Source organism: Crotalus tigris, unplaced genomic scaffold (genome assembly GCF_016545835.1).
Source record: "Crotalus tigris isolate CLP2741 ecotype Arizona unplaced genomic scaffold, ASM1654583v1 scf7180000024342.5246164, whole genome shotgun sequence".
Taxonomy (NCBI): Eukaryota; Metazoa; Chordata; class Lepidosauria; order Squamata; family Viperidae; genus Crotalus; species Crotalus tigris.
In genome coordinates, this window is record NW_024100512.1 from 1321081 (window position 1) to 1342169 (window position 21089).

Here is a 21089-nt window from a genome sequence, read left to right on the forward strand (position 1 = left end):
CAATCAAACAGCAGCCTAATCAAGGAACTACCAAGAAGAAAACAACATTCCCACCAACACTGACAGGACAAGCCACTGTATATAAACAGAGAGCATATCCCATGATCTTCTAACCACAGGTGATGTTATGTTGGGTAATGAAATGTCTGCAAGGAAACAACCAAGCTCAAAAAGCACCAAATACTCCACAATTCAACCATGAGCTACAAATATTCTCTCCTATTGGTAAATATACTTTGCCTTCATTGATATAAGAAACATGAAGCTAGTAAAACCTGTCCTGAGGTATCATGGAATCGAATAAGGCTACTGCAAAGAGTAGCCTTATTCCTTGATCACTCCTTACTAAGTGCATAACCTAAGTTGCATAAAGGTTTCATGTTAGCAAAACTAGCAACAAAGTGTGGGATGCTGGAAAGGACAGGTTGCAGTGGATGGCCAAGAGGTCCTAAACAATATGGTGTGGAGAGAATCTTATAAATAGACACGATAAATGTTATTGTATCAGTGCCTTATAGAACAATAAGCCTCCACTGAGTCTGAAACGTTTATATTTACAACAGTCCTTCCAATCTAGGATTGTCTCACTGACTTTTATTATACTCAAATGAGGGCGAAGTGCACAGTGTTTTAGAGCAAGAGACTCTGGCTAATTTTTCCAAGAGAGATGTAGGAAGGAAAAATACTTATAGCATTCCACAGGCTTCCCTGTTGCCAAATTTGGCTTTTGATCTGTGTGTAAAAAGATGTTTCTATTGATTTGGCAGAGAACCGGAACTGGAAGGAAGGGTGTTAACTTTTTTTACTTAAATCCCTTTCCTTCCTCGAAACAAAACATAAACCGAACATGAGTGTGTGAGACCAACGTTTTCTCCTTTATTTTTCTTCTGCTTGAAAGATAACAGCTATTGGATAAATGCGATGCCTTTGATCCAATCTCTCTGTAGAGAACTTAATGAAAAGGATGTTCTCATATATCCTATCCCCTAATTTAACATATAAATCACTTCCAAAAATATGATCCAGATGGGCTCGAAGGAAGGAAGCCAATTAACTCACACTGCCTTACCATCTGACACATTACTTGTGATAATAAAAATACAAACAACATGGTCAAACAATAAGGTTCTCTCTTATATCTGACATTTCCAATTAGTTTTCAAATTCGGTGAGCTCTCCCGCCCCCTCCTGCGGCAAGCATTCTGCTTTGCAGTCCATCTTAGCTCTATATTTATGGGTGTGTGTGGGGGGGGGAGAGAAACCCTTTGCAGCTGAAGCAGATTTATTGGTATCTCCCAATGGAGCCTCTTTGGAACTGGCACATACTGTCCACATCTGGTTTCTCCATTAGATTTGCAGCACATTTTGTTTTCCAGTGCTCCAGTGACCGAGCCACTGCCAAGCCTGGAAGGTAAAGTTCTCATGGGCAGTCTGGAAATGTTTGATCTGTGCCTGTGGACCACTGCGGATGCTGATGCTTCTTCCTTTCAATGGGTTTCCTAGAAATTTAGCCTCTGGCATTTGGCAAGGCTCTGATTGGCAAGGGAAGTTTTCACAGTGACATAATTAACACTGCACAACCAGACCCTTCATGTTGAACTGCAAAATAATAATAATAATAATAATAATAATAATAATAATAATAATAATAATAATAATAATAGAAAGTTTGGAGTTGTTGCACAGAATACTTTCATCCAGAATATATCTGGGGCTCAGTTTCAGAAGGAGCGAAGGATAGGCAGCAGCCAATCAAGCCATTAAATATTCTATGTGGCTTATGTCTTGATTTTAGGCTTTTTCTTTTACTGTAAACTACGGTATGTCAGTTAGTGTCAGTCAGTTAATTTTTTAAAATATTTATTATATATGCAAGTGCCTTCAAGCCAGTTTCTTACTCAAGCAACTGCCTAGATTAGTCCCTGCAGTTTTCTTGGCAAGGTTTTTTGGTAGCCATTTATCATTGCCTCCTTCCTAGGAATAAGAGAAAAGGACTGGCCCAAAGTCACCCACTTGGAGTTGTGCCTCAGGCAGGACTAGAACTCACGGTCTCCTGGTTTCTAGTCTGGTGCCTTAGCCAGTACACCAAATTGGCTCTCGGTCAATCTTGGCAATTGCTTATCAGGAATAATTTTACTCGACAGAAGATTCCCTGGCCCAGCTTGGATAGATTCACCTCTTTACTGCCGGCAAGAATGAAGCTGATACACAACAGATCCAGTACAAAGAAGTTGAAGAATGTATATAGGCCTCTGTTTCAGAGTTTAATCTGAAACTATTTCTTCCCACGTTGCCAAACGGATGTACTTAAAGGCTTTGGGAAGTAACTGTACATTACCCAGAGTCACTCTCTGAGAGTGAGATTGGTGGTACCTAAATTTGACAAACAAAGAAATAAACTACATTTATATAATGATTCTCTCCAACCTGGAAACTTCTGTTTGCCAGATCACTAGACTCAACTTTTAGAGATACAGCTAGTTAGATAGAAAGGGCTGGTTTCCCAATCAGTGCTACTTTTTCCAGACAGGCTGAACTACAAAAAAGGAACAAAGGTTTCTTTCTCAACCTCTGGGGAAGGCCACAAGATTGGGGAAGGCTACTCCAAGATTAGCCAATTTTTAATCTCATTAATTAAGAGGGATTCTGAAAATTGTCATCAAATATACTAGAAAGCACCAGGTTGAGAAAGGCTGGCATATATTGCCAAGGAAAGGAAAATAAAGATGTGTATCCAGTTCTCTTGCTCAGCATCAGCAAAACAGAATAACAGAGTTATAAGGAGACCTTGGAGATCTTCTAGTCGAACCCCCTGCACAATCAGGAGACCCATGTTGCTGTCCAATCTCTTCTTAAAAACCTCCAGTGATTTCCGGGGTCAGCAATCATGCAAAACCCAGAAGCGGGAAGGCCTAATACCTTATTTCTGATTGTAATATAAGCAAGATTTGGGACAGAAGAAAAACTGGTCTGAAACAAACAAACAAAAAACAGTGTAGCCTTCATGCTGACAGCTTTCATCCTTAGAGCAACAATGCAAGTCCCTAAGGATCCTCTACAGACAATGTGAAGATACTGTTGGACAGCAACTCCTTTTCCATTGGAATGCCAATTAGTTGGATAATTGGAACAAGGGAACTGTGTTCCTTCCTGGAAGAAAATGACCTTAAAACTGTGTATACCTGCTGGGGCTCTCCAGGCTTTACCGGTATAATGGCTACCTTTATGTTTGTTTCAGAAACTTTCATTAGTTTAAAACTCAGCTCCCAGGCTAGTCTCTGAAATAACTCCACATCATACTTCTTTCCAAAATCATATGGAATTTGTCATAATAGGCTTTTACAACTTACCACTCAACGCTGGATTATTTGAGTCTTTTTTGGATAAACCGCCTCCCTGTATCTAACACAGATCATATCAGTTACATTAAGTCATCCTGTGTCTAAATTTCACTCTCTTTTCTATCATAGACATTTTAATCTATGTAAAAAGTATTTCTTTTAAAAAAAACATCTGAGGGTGTTACCAACATACTCTCACATTTCTAAATATGTCTGCTAGCTTCCAAACTTTAAGGATAACTATCAGGTTCTTTCTGTATAGGAATGAACTGTGATTCTGCTGCAGAGAAGTTCTCTGTATGTAAAATTAAATGTCCACTAAATGTTCTCATGGATCTTCCTTCATTCTGAAGCATAATTTCAGTAAAATAATTTCTTTTGTGCAAAAACAAAAAGTACACAAATTGTGCTGCACATTTTCATAAGAAGCTCAGATCAAAGCAAGAATTTTTTTTTCATTAAAATAAGTTCACTTATCTTGACCAACCTCAACTGGGAATCTTCTCCCATTGATGCTATGCTCTGAGCCAGCAGATCCATTACTCTGGCCCCAGTGAAATTCAACTTTTTCTGCTTTGAATCTTCCTGGCAATCCAGCACCACTGATGAAATAATCATCCTTTAGAAGGATGGCAACTGGAAAGAGAAGAAATGAAAAAAGGAACAAGATTTATTTTATTTTTTTTTGCCACACATATCAGACTCACATTTATTATCGTTTCATAAACCACTTCTGAAAAAAACTTCTCAAGAAGACTGCAGGAATTATCCAGGCACACGTTTGAGTATTAGACACAATTGAAAAGAAGGAGGAGGAGGAGGAGGAGGAGGAGGAGGAGGAGGAGGAGGAGGAGGAGGAGGAGAAGAAGAAGAAGAAGAAGAAGAAGAAGAAGAAGAAGAAGAAGAAGAAGAAGAAGAAGAAGAAGAAGAAGAAGAAGAAGAAGAAGAAGAAGAAATAGTAGAAGAAAGAAATGGATCTAATATTTCTAACACAAGAAACTCAATTTTGCTTTCAGATAGGAAGTACAGGTACAGTTATGGCTAGTCATTCAGCAACCATTCCAAATTGCGATGGTGCTGAATGAAGGGACATATGACTTGTGCCCAAATTTATAGCTGCTGCAGTGGCCCCATGGTCACCTAAAGAAAATTTGGGGGCTTGGCAGCCTGCCCACACTTATGACCATAGAGGCACTACCCACCTCTCCCTTTCCCGCTTGGCCCGCTTCCCGACTCCTCCCCTTTATTCAACCAGATCTTCGCATACCTTTAGATTTCTCAAGTATGTATTCAACAAATGTACATGACTGAGAACAGTTTTTGGCAGAGTACTCTAGAAAGAACAATCTGACATATCAAACAGGTCTCTCAGAGGATCTTTTACACACTGACTTCAGCAGATAATTTTCAGGCCTTTCTGCAAATTACAAGGTGAAGAAAACAAGGTTGCACTCCAGCACCTTGTTATATATGAGAGTCCCACTGAAATTACACAACAGTTTGCCACCGTGACTTGGGAATTAATTAAGCCAAAAAGTAATTCTGTCTAAGAAGAAGGTGGGAGAAACCTTGTTACTGCAGATCCTTGTATCATACATAGGCACTAATTTGTGTGCGCACATCCTAATGAATGATGCAACAAAGAATTCTACAGTAAGGGTGTATCTACAGTGCATTTCTGCACTCTGCTTCAATAAAATGGGGCACAGTTATTACAAAGATATACATGCAGGTGGCTAAACATGAAATTTCTGAATGATACATACATGAATAATTAGATAAGACTGAATGCAAGAAACAACGATTTTGGGATAAAAATAGACCCAGAATGGGCAAGTGAGCTGTGGTGGCACAGTGCTTAGAATGCAGTATTGGAGCTAACCCGTTGTTCACTGCCAGAAGTTCGATCCTGACCAGCTCAAGGTTAACTCAGCCTTCCATCTTTCCCAGGTGGGTAAAATTAGGACCCAGATTGTTGGGGGCAATAGGCTGATTCTGTAAACTGCTTAGAGAGAGTTGTAAAGCACTGTGAAGTGGTATATAAATCTAAGTGCTATTGCTATTGCTATCCTTCCAAGGTTGATAAAATGAGGACTCAGATTGTTGTAAATCGCTCAGAAATGGCTGTAAAGCATTGTGGGGCAGTACATAAGTCTAAGTGCTGTTGCTATTGCTAAGTGTGGACCAAGACTATTCACAGCAGTTTTCCTTCAATGTTCTGAATTCTTTATTTAATCTCTGGAAGTATTCTTCTAACAAAGGATGTACATAGGATATATCTCTCTACATGGCATTTAAGAAGCTTAGATATTAATACTATTAGGACAAAAGGTACCAAAAGATATGGGGAATGATAGCTTTTTCTGGCCAACTTACTATTAATTGTACAATCTAAATAATCTGGACTGTACCCTCAAGTCAATGTTGAGTACTGGCAACGTCTTGGCAATATTTTCAGAAGTGCTTTGCCATTGCTTTTTTTTTAGGGCTGAAGGTCACAAGGTCACCCAGTTGGTTTTGTGCCAAGGTAGAACTAGAACTCACAGCCTCCCAGTTTCTACCCTGGTGTGTTAACCTACACCAGACTTGCTCTCTCTTGGCAATTAGCTATATATTTGCATATACCAACAGCACCTACAATTAATTCATTAAGAAAACAAATAAATAATGTAACAGCCCCCTTATTGACTTTCCAGGATCATTTCCTTGCTAGCAGACTTTCTAGATCCAAGGCATGCTTTATCTAGATCTTTGTATTAGATAAAGACAAAGTACAACAAAGAACAAACATGATTTGGTTCTAAGCTTTTCTATAACAGCTTCTCTGTAAAAATGTTTTCATAACGAATAAATATTCTGAAAGACTCTCTGGCCCAAGAGCTTCTGAATATTGAGGACCAGTAGGAATAACATATTGACACAAGTCCACAAATAACAAAAGCTCATATATAATTATTGCATAGGCTAAAATGCCATTTGGCTTATCTGAATCCAGTTTGGTTTCTTAAGAATAACATTAAGAATATTTGTGTTGTTTCACTAATGAAAAGAAAGCTAAGCATTCTATTATAAATTAAATGTATTAAAAATATGGTGTGGAAATGGAGCAGGTCGTGATTAATGTAGCAGTTTTGCAGATTTTCTATGTCACAATGAAAACATCTATTAAAATGTACAAACATGGATGAGAGGGAAAGAAGCCAATTAAAGAGAGTTTTTTCCCCTTTCTTTTTAAAAATGACATGTACTGGGAAGCAAAAAGAGATTTAAAGAGGGCTCCTCCCCTTCTTTTTAATGTGACAAATGGACAATCCCACAAGAATATAGGCTCCTCTGAATCTGTTACAATGCACAGCGGGATTCAGCTGCATTATATAAATATTTGATGATAGCTAAATCATTTATGGCTCTGTCAGGGGTCATTTTACTTGTTTTAGATTAATAATTAAAAGGATAATTAGGAGTATGTATAATCTGAAATGTTCATCTAATTGCTCATTTTACAGTTATCTCTTACTGGGTTTTGCAGCATCTCTCTCTCTCTCTCTCTCTCTCTCTCTCTCTCTCTCTCTCTCTCTCACACACACACACACACACACACACACACACACACACACACACACACACACATCTACGTATGTGTGCCTGCATTTTGGATCTTGGATGTCTCTTTTTTCTAGTAACACCATCTCCAATATTTTACAGGCATGAAATATTCCTGGAGTTGTGCACTAATGTATTTGCAGATACACCCGTCAGGCATCATTCTGTGTATTAAAAGTGGCATGGATTACCTGGAGAATTTTTTATTGTGCTATATACCTTAAAAAAGAAGCACTGGGATTTTCTTACAAAGATCAGTAGCGTGACAGGTCCTATCTTCCAGTTTAAAGAAGACGTAAGACACAAGAAAAAAAACAATTGAAAATCCAGAAAAAGTAAATTCAGACACCTATCTCCAAATTCCTGTACTCTTTTTTTTTTTTTTTGACAAGTGAGTTGACTTTTGATGGGTGACAGTCACAGTGTGTCTCCCGAATTCTTCCTTCTGAGAGAAGGATGTGAGGAATGAAAACAAGTTAGTCTGACAACAAGATTCATTGTAGCCAATCATATATTTCTACATTTGGCATTTGGGATGTTCCAAATGTTTCTTTGTATTTATCTGCCATTGCCTGGGCCAGAAACTGCACACCAGACTGCATTCCTGAATTAAATTGAATAATCCTTTGGCTTTATAATGTCTGTAAAGAACACTGCTTCTCAGTTTTGGCTGGCTTTTCTCTACTCTATGGTCACTGAACCTCTGTGGGGTGGGAAAAAAGGAAATTGAGCAAAAGTAGCTGATTTCTCAGAAGAGATAATACGAATGTTCAGTTTTAATTTTTAGGGTTTTTTTCTGCAACTTAATAGTCTCAAAGCCCTTAAATGATAGTGAAGGCCAAACCAAACAGAAAAATAGGACAACATAAAAAATTAACACATGGCCCCCTCTACAGTTTTTATCATACCTTTACAATAAACTATATGGACATTATCTCTGGAATATAGGCATATAATTTAAAAAAAAAACTATCCAGAAATTTTGAATTTTGCTTGTCAAGTCCAAATATTATTTTGCTTGTCAAAATCATAATTCTGAAATTATGTGAACATTATCTCTGGAATATAGGCATATAATTTAAAAAAAACTATCCAGAAATTTTGAATTTTGTTTGTCAAGTCTAAATAGTATTTTGTTTTGTTAAAATCATAATTCTGCCGTTTTATAAAAACTAAGGTGACCAACCGTCCTCCTTTAGGGAGGACAGTCCTCCTTTTTTAAGTTCTGTCCTCCCTCGAAAAGTGTCCTCCTACATGTCCTCCTTTTCGATATTTGAAGACTAATCTGCAGGGCTTTTTTTTTTTTCATAGAATGCTCAGAATGGCGTTCTGGCACCTTTTTTGATGGGTTTTTTTTCAACTTTTGCATGACCTGTGCTACGCCCCCTATTGGCTTTCGAAAGCCAATAGGAATTGCTGCTGAGCGCGGCCGGCAAACTTTCCACATGCAAGTTTCTACAGTGAAGGCGAATTGGCAGGAACTTTGTACCCCTCCCTGCTACCCACTACACCATCTTCTAGTTAGTCCCGAAGATATCTGGAGGAGACTGGAGCGGCGACACCATGATAAGTTTCTCTTGATCTTCGGCCCTGCTACGGCAATAATAGCTGCGGGCGCAAGAGGCAGGGGCGGAGGGGCTGCTGCGGGCAGGGGTGTGAGGGGCGGCAGCAGCCGGCTGCCCCCCGTGCTGTGGGAGCCATGGGGCCCGCTCTACACGGGGCTGGGCGGTGGTGCTGGCGGGGCAGCTGCAGGCGGGGTGTGTCAATAGTGGGCTGCCTCCCGGGGCCGGAGCTGGCGCGGCTGGTGCTTTGGGAGTCGCGGGGACCACTCTGCATTTATTATATTATAGTGTATTCTGTATTATTGTTGCAATGAATAAAATGTTTCTTTTATTTACAATATTTTTTTTCTTCAATTTATTTGTGTCCTCCTTTTCATTGTAAAAAAGTTGGTCACCTTATAAAAACTTGAAAAACAGGGGAACAAAAGGTTTACATGAGCTCATAAATGAAAAGGGACATCGGAATAGTTCAATGCTTTTTATAAGTGTGTTTTATATACTTAAGCTTTGTTATAAGCCTTAAAGCACTGAAATGAATGAATTGCAGCCCATATGCTATGCTGTTGCTTGTTTTCAATATACAGTTCAAGTAAGTTTGGCCTGGTTATAATGGCAAGTTTTACTTGCTAGTAATCTAGAAATCTTATTTGATATATAAGTCAGAATCAGAACTTGGATTCATTAACAGTATATTTATTGTAATCATCTATCTTTATCATAGAAATTTTTAAATAAAATTAAACAATCCAATAATGCTGGCATCACAGTGGGAGTATAAAATGATCTCTTTTTTATTTATTTGCCAATTTCTACATAATTTGGATTTGAACAATTTTCACAAAACATTAGAAATAATTTTTCGGTATATCTTTTAAATGCATTTTGTCTGTTAATATAGTTACTGTGCTTTTTTTTAAAGGAAAAACCCTATTCTTTAAAATGTTAGGGAAAATAAAAAGGTAACTTCTCACTTTTATCAAATTTTCTATTTTTTAAACCATTTTTTCCTTTAGATTTGTCTGAGTGATTGCTTAGCCTGGGAAATGGTTCTTTATGGATAATCTGTTCTTTTGAACTGCTTATTACAAAAGGCTAGCAAAATACTGCCTGCTTGAACAAGTATTGGCTATTACATTTTAATAGGCTTTTGCATCTAACAGAAATAGCTTTACTGAAGCCCATCAAGATGAAGGAATTGGATGACCTAATCTTGGGCATCTTTTTTAGTCCTAAATGGAATCAAAACTTGTGAGATAGTTATCTTCCAACCTTCCACAATGTAAGTATGATACCAAAAAATTACAGAAGTTGGTGAGCTAAAATCATTAACTGGAATTATAAAGTCAATTCTGAAAAGTCAAAGGTGAACTAACTATCTACAGTCCTAGAGCTGTATAGAGTCCTCAACAACTATTCTGGCATATTTAAGGTATCTTGGGATTTGGGCATTTTAGAGGAGGGGGACTAGTTGATTTATGGGAAGGGATGTATTAATGTCCAATATTTTCTTTGGTTTAAGGCATAAGGTTGCTTTTTAGTCTTCGTCTTCCCCAAAATTTAGATCTCCCCATTAGAGGGCAAAAATATATTTTTAATTGTACGGTTCATAGCCCATTTCTGCCTTAAATACAGGTAGCCCTTGACTTACGGTAATTATGATCATTAAATCAAGGCACCCCTGTGAATGGAAGTAATTTTCTGGACTTTTTCACAGGAGTCATTAAGTGAACACCACGGTCATTAAGAAAACCCATTCATATTTTATTTTTTTTGCCAGAAACTGGAAAAAAGATAGCAAAACATGGTTATAGGAATGTGGAATACTACAGTGGTTTATAAAGCTGACTTACCCAAAATATGGTCACATAACCATGGGAAGAATGTAGAGCACTACCGATGATGATTGGGGGTGCTTTACAGACTGTAAACTTTGAATAATGGTAAAACGTCTTTAAGCAAAAGCTACCTGTATGCATATTACAAGAATCCAAAAGTGTGTTCCTTCTGATACCTCATGTAATACAATACTACTGAGGATGAGTACATTATTTATTCTAGACAGCTTATTTCAAAACAAACTTGCAGGATTGGTGTGTAGTGAAGAGAACCAGAAAGAAGAGATTCTTTGTTACAGATAAATACACTTTGCAAATAACTACACTACCAAACCAGATTTTGTTTCCTGTGTATAATTAAACCTCTAGGCCAGTGTTTCGCAACTTTGGCAATTTCACAATGGCCATGCTGTCTGTGGAATTCTGGGAGTTGTAGTCCATACACCTGGAAATTGTCAAGATTGAAAAATTCTGCTCTAGGCACTTCCAAACCACAGATTGCAATTGGGAGAAGGCTTTTACTCTATGTTGGATTGCTTAGACATTTTTATAAAAACTCTCTAAACCAAATGGGATTTTTTTTAGAATCTCAAATCTGCATAACCTGAAGCACTGAATAAAGACAATGCCCAAGTCATGATTTAACATAATCTTGTGCTTATTGTCATAAGACTATAAATTAAATTGTGATGTTGCAACAAAAAGGCAAGTAAAATTTTAGATTACATCAACAAAAGTGATAATTTCCAAATCAGGGGAAACAATTGTGCCAATTTATCCTTCATTGGTGAGATCATCTTGGCTATTATGTTTAGTTCCATTTGTTTTCTGCATTTGTTTATTGCATTTTATTTATTATATTATACTATTCCATTCTTGTTCACCACCCAGAGTCTTAATTGACTGGGATGGCCTACATATTTATACACACACACACACACACACACACACAATTTTTCAAGTACAGCAGGGTACTAGAAAGTTTTAGGAAAAAAAAGATTGAAGGAACTTGGAACATTTTGCCTTGAGAAGAGAAGACTGATGGAGAACACAATAACGCTGTTCAAATATTTGAAAGAGATGTTATGCAGAAGAAAGTCAAGATATGTTCTCTATCACTGTGGGGTGCAGGACACGGCATAATGGATTTAAGTTAAAGGGAGACGATTTTTGATTAAATGTAAAAAGAACTCCTTAACAGTAGGAGCAGTTCAACAGGAGAAGCAATTACCCAGGGATGTAGTGGGCTCCGCTTCACTAGATATTTTTAAGTGGAGGTTAAACACTTCTCTGTCATTTGGGAATCCTTCAGTGCCAGAGGGTTGGATGGAAGGATTTAAATAGCGCCTTTCAAGTCTATGATTATATTATTGCCTCATAATTCCATTAAAATTCCACTGCACAAGATTTGGTAGAAAAGTGTGACCCACTGCCTGGAGAGCTAGGGTCATTTCTGACTACAGCAGAAAACCGTTTGCTACGATTAAAAAAAAAATAATGCAATTGTTTCTACAAACTTTAGGAGTACACATCTCCTTTCCAGATCTATTAGATTTGTTTGCTATCCATCTCGCTTCGAGGTGACTTTTTGGGTTGTGTAATTGACTCACTGAAAATAAAGCAGAGTCAGACCAATGTTTTTCAGTCTGTATACAGCATATAGGATATGGTTTCCTTCATGACAGGATCAATAAAGGTGCCCATCTTCATACAGAGGGAAAAATGCAAGAATAAAGTTTCAAAATTATGGAACTCAGAAAAGAAGTTAGCAGCGAGGGCTGTAATGTTTCTTTCCCTAGGAGTAAATCTATTCAGCACAGCACGACTTCTTGTTAATAAACATTTATGAGCTTGTTCTTAATAGTGCAATTCATCCAAGGTTTCTATGAGGAATGAAAGGGGGAGAAGGCTATGCAACCATAGATATAAATAATAAACTCTCTTTATGGAACAAGTGCTACTACATAATAACAGCATATGGGGAAGAAGGTATCAATACATTGGTTTTGTAAAAATAAAAAAGAAAATCTTTATTGAGCCAAAAGTTTAAAATGGAATGAAGGTGCATGAGTGTTGCACAATTAAGAGATAGAGGGAAAGAAAGTGGATAAAAGGACATAACATGACTGGGTGACATTTGAGACTGGAAAATAAACAGGACAGTCTTTTGCAGTGATTCAACTAAAGAAGTAATATTTTTCAAAAAGTCTTCTGATAACACAAATGGATTTCCCTTCCTCCAGTTCCCCTTTAGATTCCACATGGCGAAAGCAGACAAGGGGGTTATAGGCATTTACAAGTGACATTTCCAGAATTGAAGATATGGAGAGAGAGAGAGAGAGAGAGGGAGGGAGGGAGGGAGGGAGGGAGGGAGGGAGAGAGAGAGAGAGAGAGAGAGAGAGAGAGAGAGGGAGAGACAGAGAGAGAGAGGTCTAATTTGAACATATAAATAGGTGACAAGGTTTGCCATCTGTATACCCAAGGTAATGCTATGTTTAATGACTACATGAATTTATAGTATACAAATTTATAAGGTGTGCAGTACAGCACAGCCTGTGTCTGGGAATGCTCATTGAGGTAATGCCAGGTGCACAGGAAGGGCATTTCACTGGTAAGCTAGTTTCCTGCATTTCTTGTTTTGTGCATGGTTATAAAAGCTTTACAAAGCATTGCCTTGGCAAATGGATAGACCATGACAGAATACCACATACATACTTGTTGCCCATCACAGAGAACACTGAATACTTGTTCCTGCAAATATTTACCATTAATAAAACTTGAGATGGGGCGTTGGTCTTACCTGAACGCCTTTTCTCAGTACGGAGATGGATAATCCACGGATGGGTTTTCTCTGTCTGCCTGCTCTTGAGACCAAGTAGCCAAAGCTTGACATGCCCCCACTTCCTGTGGAGTCCATTCTTAACGAGGGCGAATTGGCTGATGATTGACGAGGTATTGGCTCTCAGCTCCCTACTAGCGGCCTGCTGGCCTTGGGGTGGGTGTGGATTATCCATCTCCGTACTGAGAAAAGGCGTTCAGGTAAGACCAACGCCCCTTCTCCAGTACAGGAGATGGATAATCCACGGATGGGACGTACCAAAGCCTCACTGTCCCAAGGGGTGGGAAACAGATAAGGCCGGTAGATTGATCTCTGAGACAACTTGCTGGAGGACCCTCCTACCAAAGGAGGCATCCGCCGATGCAAAGCGGTCTATCTTGTAGTGTCGTATAAACGGGGAAGGCGAGGACCATGTCGCGGCCCTGCAAACTTCCTCGATTGACGCCTGGGTAGCCCATGCCGCCGAAGTTGCAGCGCTTCGGGTGGAATGGGCTGTGAGATGACTTGGGGGCGGCAGGGATGATACATTGTAAGCTTCTGCGATACAGCTTCGGATCCACCTTCCAATGGTGCCCGCGGAAACTTTCCGCCCCAAGGTGCCCGCTTGGAAGGACACAAATAGGGCCTCCGATTTGCGGAAGGGTTCTGTACGCTTTATATAACGCCGCAAGGCTCTGCGGACGTCCAATGTATGCCACTGCCGCTCCCGGTCATGTGTTGGATTTGGACAGAAGTTTGGGAGAATTACTTCCTGTGTCCTGTGAAAGAGTGAATTCACCTTCGGTATGAAGGCAGGATCTAACCTAAGGACCACCCTGTCCTTGTGGAAAATGCATAGGTCGTTTCTGACTGACAGTGCGGCCAGTTCCGAAATTCGTCTGGCCGATGTGATGGCAATCAGGAACGCCACCTTTAGCGACAGGTGTCGCAAGGAAACGGTCGCCAATGGTTCAAATGGTGACCGAGTGAGTGCGTGAAGGACTTGCGGTAGTTCCCAGGACGGGTACCTGTGAATTACTGGAGGTCTGGTGTTATAGGCGCCCTTGATAAAGGCGCGGATCCTGGGGTGGTGAGCTAAGGGAACCGAATCCGTGCAGGTGAGGAGGGTGGACAAGGCCGCCACTTGCCTGCGGATGGTCGCGGGGGCGAGGCCTCTGTCTAGTCCCTCCAAGAGGTAATCTACTATCTGAGGGATGTAGAGTTTGTGTAAGTCAAACTGCCGTTCCCTGCACCAAAGGCAAAAATTTTTCCAAGTGGAGTCATAAATGCGGTTTGTTGCCGGACGGCGTGAAGCTTGAATTATGGTAATGGCCCCAGGAGAGAATAGTTCCTGTGCCATTATCTGGCGCTCAAGTGCCAGGCGGTCAGTTGTAACCATTGGGGTTCCGGGTGACTGATGGTTCCCTGGTGTAGGGACACTTGATGAGGGGGAATGTTCCATGGGGGCGACTGAGACAGGTTCATCAGGTCGGCGAACCACGGTCTCTGTGGCCAATATGGTGCTACTAGGATCACTTCTGCCCGCTCCTGAATCAGCTTTCGGATGACCGCCGGTATGAGTGGTAGTGGGGGAAAGGCATAAAGCAGACCCTGAGGCCACTGAGTTCTCAGAGCGTCCGTCCCCTCTGCTCGCGGGTTGAAGTAACGAGAGTAAAATCTGGGGAGCTGGGCATTGTCTGATGATGCGAACAGATCGAGGATCGGGTACCCGAACTTGCGGGAGATGTCTAGGAACAAGTTCGGGTGTAGCCCCCACTCCGAAGGGTCCACTGTGGTGCGGCTTAGGAAGTCCGCTTGCTGGTTGTTGACCCCCGATATGTGTTCCGCTTTTAGTGACTTCAGATTGGGCTCTACCCAGCTGAATAGGAGTCGTGACTCTGTCATCAGGGTTTTTGATCTGGTCCCCCCCTGCCGATTGATGTGCGCCTTGGCTGCTACGTTGTCTGTTAGGACTAGAACGTGGTGGCCTCTGATTCTGTCTTTGAATTGTTGCAAGGCTAGGTGGATAGCCCTGAGTTCTAGCCAGTTGATGTTGTTTCTCAGATCCGTGGCGGACCAACGTCCCTGTACAAACTGGGAGTCCAGATGGGCTCCCCAACCATACAGACTGGCGTCTGTAGTGATGGTAACTCTGACTGGTTCCTTGAAGGGTGACCCCTTGGTCACGGCCCGAGAGCACCACCAGCGTAGCGCCCTGCGGATTTGTGCCGTGACCCTGACTAGGTGGTTGGATGCGCTGGTGTTCTGCCGTTGGTAAGGGAGCAGAAACCACTGTAGTTCCTGTAGGTGGAGCCTGGCCCAGGGTACAATGGCTATGGCCGATACCATCTTGCCCAATAATTGGGAAAGTGTTAGTATCGGAACTGAACGTTGCCTGTGAACCCAGCGAGCCAGTTCCCTGATGCCGGCCACCCGGTCTTGGGAGAGATAGACCATACAGTTGGTTGTGTCTATCATGGCCCCCAGATGCAGCAGCCTGGACGAGGGAACTGTCTGGCTCTTCTGAAAGTTTACTGAGAATCCGTGTAATTGGAGGACGCGAATGACGGTCCTTACGTCCGCCTGAGCTGTCTGTAGGGATGTTGCTTGGATTAGTATGTCGTCTAGGTAACATTGGACGCGTATTGGGATTTTTCTCAGTTTGGCGGCTACCGCTGCTAGTATCTTGGTAAATACCCTGGGTGCCGAAGATAGACCGAAGGGGAGAGCTCTGTATTGGAAGTGTTTTCCCCCGTAACAGAAACGTAGGAACCGGCGGTGGTTTGGGTGGATGGGGATGTGAAGGTAGGCTTCCGTGAGGTCTATCGATGCCAGGAAGTCTCCTTCTCTGATGCTTCCCAGGATGGACTGAAGGGATTGCATCTTGAATTTTTTGTATGTGATGTAGCGGTTGAGGTTTTTTAGGTCCAGGATTGCCCTCCATCCTCCTGAAGTCTTTGGAACCACAAAGAGGATGGAGTAAAATCCTCTGCCTCTGTATTCCGCTGGGACCGGTTCTATTGCTTGAATGTCCAACAGGTGTTGGATGGCCTCCTGCATGAGTTTGCGTTTGGTGGGGTTCCTGGAGACCGAGCAGTTGATGAGTCGGTCTGGGGGTGTGACCAGGAACTCCAGGGACAGCCCGGACTGGATGGTTTGTAGTACCCAGTTGTCCGTGGAGGTCTGCTCCCACTGGTGGAAGAAGTGAGCTAGTCTTCCTCCAATGGGTAGGTCTATGTAGGAGTCATTTTGTCTTCCGGTACGGACGACCCGTTCCACGAAAGGGTCGTCTCGACTGGTTTTGTTGTCTGGGCTGGAACCCCAGTCTGTCGTAGGGGCGGCCGTACGGTTTGTTCTGCCTGGGAGTGAATGGCTTGGGTGCCTGACTGATAGGCGTGGTTGTCGGTTGGCGAAAGGACTGCCTACGAAAGTAAGGTGTGGTACGTTTGTCTGACCTTTTGTTCAAGTGTGCCATGACCTTCCGCTTGTCTTTGTTCTCTACAAGATAGGGGTCCAAGGCCTCCCCAAACAGAGCGTTGCTTGAGTAAGGGGCGGTCGCTAGCCGCCATTTAGCCTTGGTGTCAGCTTGCCAGTGTTTTAGCCATAGCATTCTCCTGGCAATTATGTTGGATGCTATGGATCTGGATGAAAAAATGGCCAATTGGAACGTTGCGTCTGCAGCGTATTCCGTGGCTGCTACCATCTTATCCAGGTCCTGGTGTGTTCGTATGTCCTCCATAGGAACTATGGTTTGTAGTTGTTGCAACCAGATGAGGGTGGCCCGGACAAAAAAGGAGGCCGAGGTGGCTGCTTTGATGGCCCATGCCGCTGTCTGGTGGGTTTTGCGAAAGGCTTGTTCCCACTTTTTGTCATCTGCCTTAAGGGCCTCCACTAGGTCCCCAGCCATGGCTGTCTGGGAGACCAAGGGGGTCCAGGCTTCATCTACTTTAGGAATTTCTAAGGCCTCATTGAGGTCTGTGGCAGTGCTGTATAATTTTTTGTCCGTACCACTCACTGATGGGAAGGAAGCGGGAGAGTCCCATGGCTTCTTGATCCCTTTCAGGAAAATGGCGGGGCAAGGTATATGGTGTTGCGTTGTCACCTTTTCTACGAATACGGGTCTGGATGTGGTGGCCGGTGTCGCTTGCGGCTGAGAAAACTGATCCGTCCCCATGTCCGCAATGGCTGTGGCCTTGCGTAGTATCGTGAGGAAGCGGTTGGGATTAAATAATCCCCCTGAGGGGCTCAGGGGGAAGTTCCTCATCTTCTGACATAGAGATCCCAGGTTGATCCTCCTCTTGTGGTGAAGAATAACCACTCATGGAGGACTGGGCCGGGGAGACGGGTTCCTGAATGCCTGAGGACTCTGAGGGGAGTTCCGAGTGTGGCATGGCTGAGATGGAGGGCCCCTGGTCGTGGTGGGCGGAGCGCTGTGCTAGGGCTCGGTCCACCACTTTGGTTAATAGGGCCTCTAGCCGTCCATCTGCCCAGATGTCCCCTATGTCATTACCTTTGGGTGTGGTGACCGCAGGTGGAGAGTTGGACTCAGTGGTTGTGCCTGCCGCCGTGGTTGTTTGTTGGGCTGATGTAGATGGCGGATCCAGTGGTTGCGGTGTTCCTGGAATGGACCACGCGCTCTGGGTTGATGTGGATGGACCCAATGGTAATTCCATCTCGGTGGCCGCCATTTGAACCAATTCCAATTGGGCCTGCCTCTGCGCTCTGGAGAACTCCTTCTCCAGGGCCTGGTGCCTACGGCTGGCTTGCTTTTCCGCCAACTTGGAGGGCCTCTTGAGCGAGTGTTTTGTCTTCGCTTTGCACTTGCCTGCCGCCTTCTGGTCAGAAGGTGTGTTGCAGCCGTAATTGGGAGATGGAGGGGTCGTGCTCATGGATTGAGGCAACGAGGGTCCCTCCATTCCGCTTGAGCAGTCCCAGAAAAACTGAGAAGACGCTCAGGCAGGCAAGTATTGGCGGGAGCGAAATTGGAACAAGTACCAGGACTGTTCCCCTGATCACCCGACCACAACAAAAATATTCTCTCTGGGCTAAGGTCACGGTAGCTGAGGGAGGTACCGAAGGCACGTTTGGAACCACTCTTTGGGTTCCGCCCGGAGGCCTTAGGTGACCAGGCAACGTGCACCAGTAGAAAAAGGAAAAGGGAGGCAAAAAATATCAGTGGCGACCTCAAGGGTCTGTAGGCCTGACTTAATACACAGCAGGTATCAAATGGCGGTCACCTAGAGCGGAATTTATTCTTATTAATACTATTACTATTATACTAATAATAGGAACAACAACAATAATAAAATAATAATAATAACAACAACAACAATAATGGTGATGATGATAATATTGTGTGTTCTGTCTTTAGGCCTGTTGGCCCTGCAGTCGCTTAATTTTTAGCTTTAAAAAAATTTTTTTAATTATTATTATTATTATTATTAAAATTTATGTATCTATTTTTATTATTATTATATTTTGTCCTATTATTATATGTGTGTATCGGGGGTGGAGCGCTGGTTGTGTGCTCCTATTCCGCCTCTATCAGTGATTCCAGATATGATGTAGAGCTTCCTTAAGCTCGGTTTGCCTTTCTCTGGCAAGAGATGGCAGCCACAGCTCGTTTCTCCCTGAAAAAGGGCTTTGCGGGTCCCAGGAGGGTTCTCTAGCCTCCGTTTCTTGGTTGGGGCTTACTCCCTTCCTGTGCTTCGTTTCCCTCTGAAAATAAGCTCCGCAGCCTCCCAGAAGCTGCTTGTGCCCGGGGATTTAAATTTGGCGCGCTGGTGACGTTTTAAGGGAATCCCAGTCAGGGATTGCCTTTGTTGTCTGAAAACGGCAACTAAAATGGCGCCCGCGGTTGCCCTGGGCTGCTAGGGAATCTCCGATGATCCGAATTCAAGTTTGAATCCGGACCTGGAGATTGTTATTTTTTCCCCCAATTTGAGGAAAAAATCCCTTGGAAGGTTGGGGAGAAAAGCTCAGCAAGTGGTCTCTGCTGATGCCTTCCCCCCCCCCTTTTCCACCTCCAGAGCCCTGGGGCTGACTGGGATCCGTGGGGAGTTTCCCCCCCCACACCCTCTTTTTCAATTTTAATATAGGATCAGGGATGATCCCAAGGAAAACTTAGTGGTTGGGGAAAAGGTTCAGCAAGTAGTCTCTGCTGATGCCTTCTTCCCCCCCTTTTCACCCCCCAGAGCCCTGGGGCTGGCTGATATCTGTGGGGAAATTTCCCTCCCCACCAATCCCCTTTTTAATTTTAGGTTTGAGATCAGGACTGATCCCCAGAAAATTTTGTGGTTAAATTCCTATAGGTGGAAATTTTTTTTGGAAGGGGAAGCCAATTATCAAGGGATAATCAATCAATGGATTTCTTGTCTAACCTGATAAGCTGAGAGCCACGCCAAAACGAGTCTTCTTCGAGCAGAGACCAAGTTAAGAATGGACTCCACAGGAAGTGGGGGCATGTCAAGCTTTGGCTACTTGGTCTCAAGAGCAGGCAGACAGAGAAAACCCATCCGTGGATTATCCATCTCCTGTACTGGAGAAGCTCACACTAGCTTTCAGTGCCTCTGAAAACTGAAATTTTCTGGAAAACTCTTGGGGAAACTGACCCTGGAGGGCAATTAAATTTGGGCAATAAACACCTTCACAATACCATTTCCTTTCTCACATCATTTTGTTTGAAATACAGGCAGCCATGTAGGGGGGCAACAAGTGGCAAGTGACATTCCATAATGCAAAATATGATGCAAAATATGCATTTTGAGACAATGGATGCAAGTTACACATTTTATGTTATTTGCTATGGAAATGTATTTATTTATTAAGATATACACAAAGTTATCATGACTTACTACAACCTTTTTCTGAGGAGGGAAACAAGTATCTCATTTTCAGTCATAGATTTATTTATGCAAAGTACCCAAAAATTGTTGTTCAGTCGCTAAATTGTGTCTAAGTCTTCAAAACTCCATGGATTATAGCACACCAGGCCCCTGTCCTCTAGTGTGTTGTTGTTCAGTCAGAAAAAATATACATGAATAATTACCAAAGATTTGGAAAATATGCACTAGAATGATAACAATCCAACCATTATCTGAACTCATGACATTAATTGCTATTTTTATTTAATACAATTATATTTCAACACTACAAAAAAATTTGAATATGTAAGTCCTAGAATTCTTAGCCTTTAGAGAAACTCACAACACATCTGTTCCTTTAAGCTTACTTCTTTAGTGCATTTAACACTACTCACTATAGTGGAATGAAATAAAAGGTAAAGTTAATGACCTGCACTGTATATCCTTACCTTTTAAACACATGATTTGCAACTTACATAATTTCTGAAAGATGTATTTGCGTACCAAAAGTTTATATTGCAACCATAAAAAACCTGCCTTCTCAAAAGAAATCCCCGACTCACTTCAATGAAACGTATCTTCTACACAACCTACCTGATGTTAAAATTAAGATCAATGTTAACATTCATAAAATTCAATGGGGCTTACTTATACCATAAGCTGCAAAGCATGTTTTTGATTGATACCAGAGTATCCTCTATATTTGTCAACGAAAATGTGCATCTTCTATTGTTTTAGTTTTAACACTACAAAAATAGCCTTAAGATCTGTGAAAAGTAAACAAAGCTGGTACTGAGGGCTACAGAACCTATATTTTTCTTTTCCAAATAATATTTTTGGGCGCCAAGTATGTTTTGGTATGAAAAGTATGTTACTTATAGGATATTAATAGTAGCATCTAGAAATAAATTACTACATAAACTTAGCCTTTACAAAAACATGGCATATGGACAAACAAAAATGCCAGTTTATTAACAAGAAGTTGTTGCTTATGTTCCTCTTGATTTTTTATTAATCTTTAAAGGATTCTTCTCATAAACAGTTCCTTTTCAGAATTCCAGACCCAG

General features: G+C 41.9%; 1 protein-coding gene across 4 annotated transcripts in view; it reads right to left on the bottom strand.

Moving 5' to 3' along the window:
- Positions 1-21089, bottom strand: part of PTPRG (protein tyrosine phosphatase receptor type G) — a 780345-nt gene that overhangs the window by 301182 nt on the left and 458074 nt on the right. For all 4 annotated transcript variants that reach the window (XM_039326607.1, XM_039326608.1, XM_039326606.1 and 1 more), the window contains one exon: positions 3829-3977. In XM_039326607.1, the coding sequence (XP_039182541.1) occupies positions 3829-3977 (149 nt within the window). The remainder of the gene's footprint in view (positions 1-3828; positions 3978-21089) is intronic.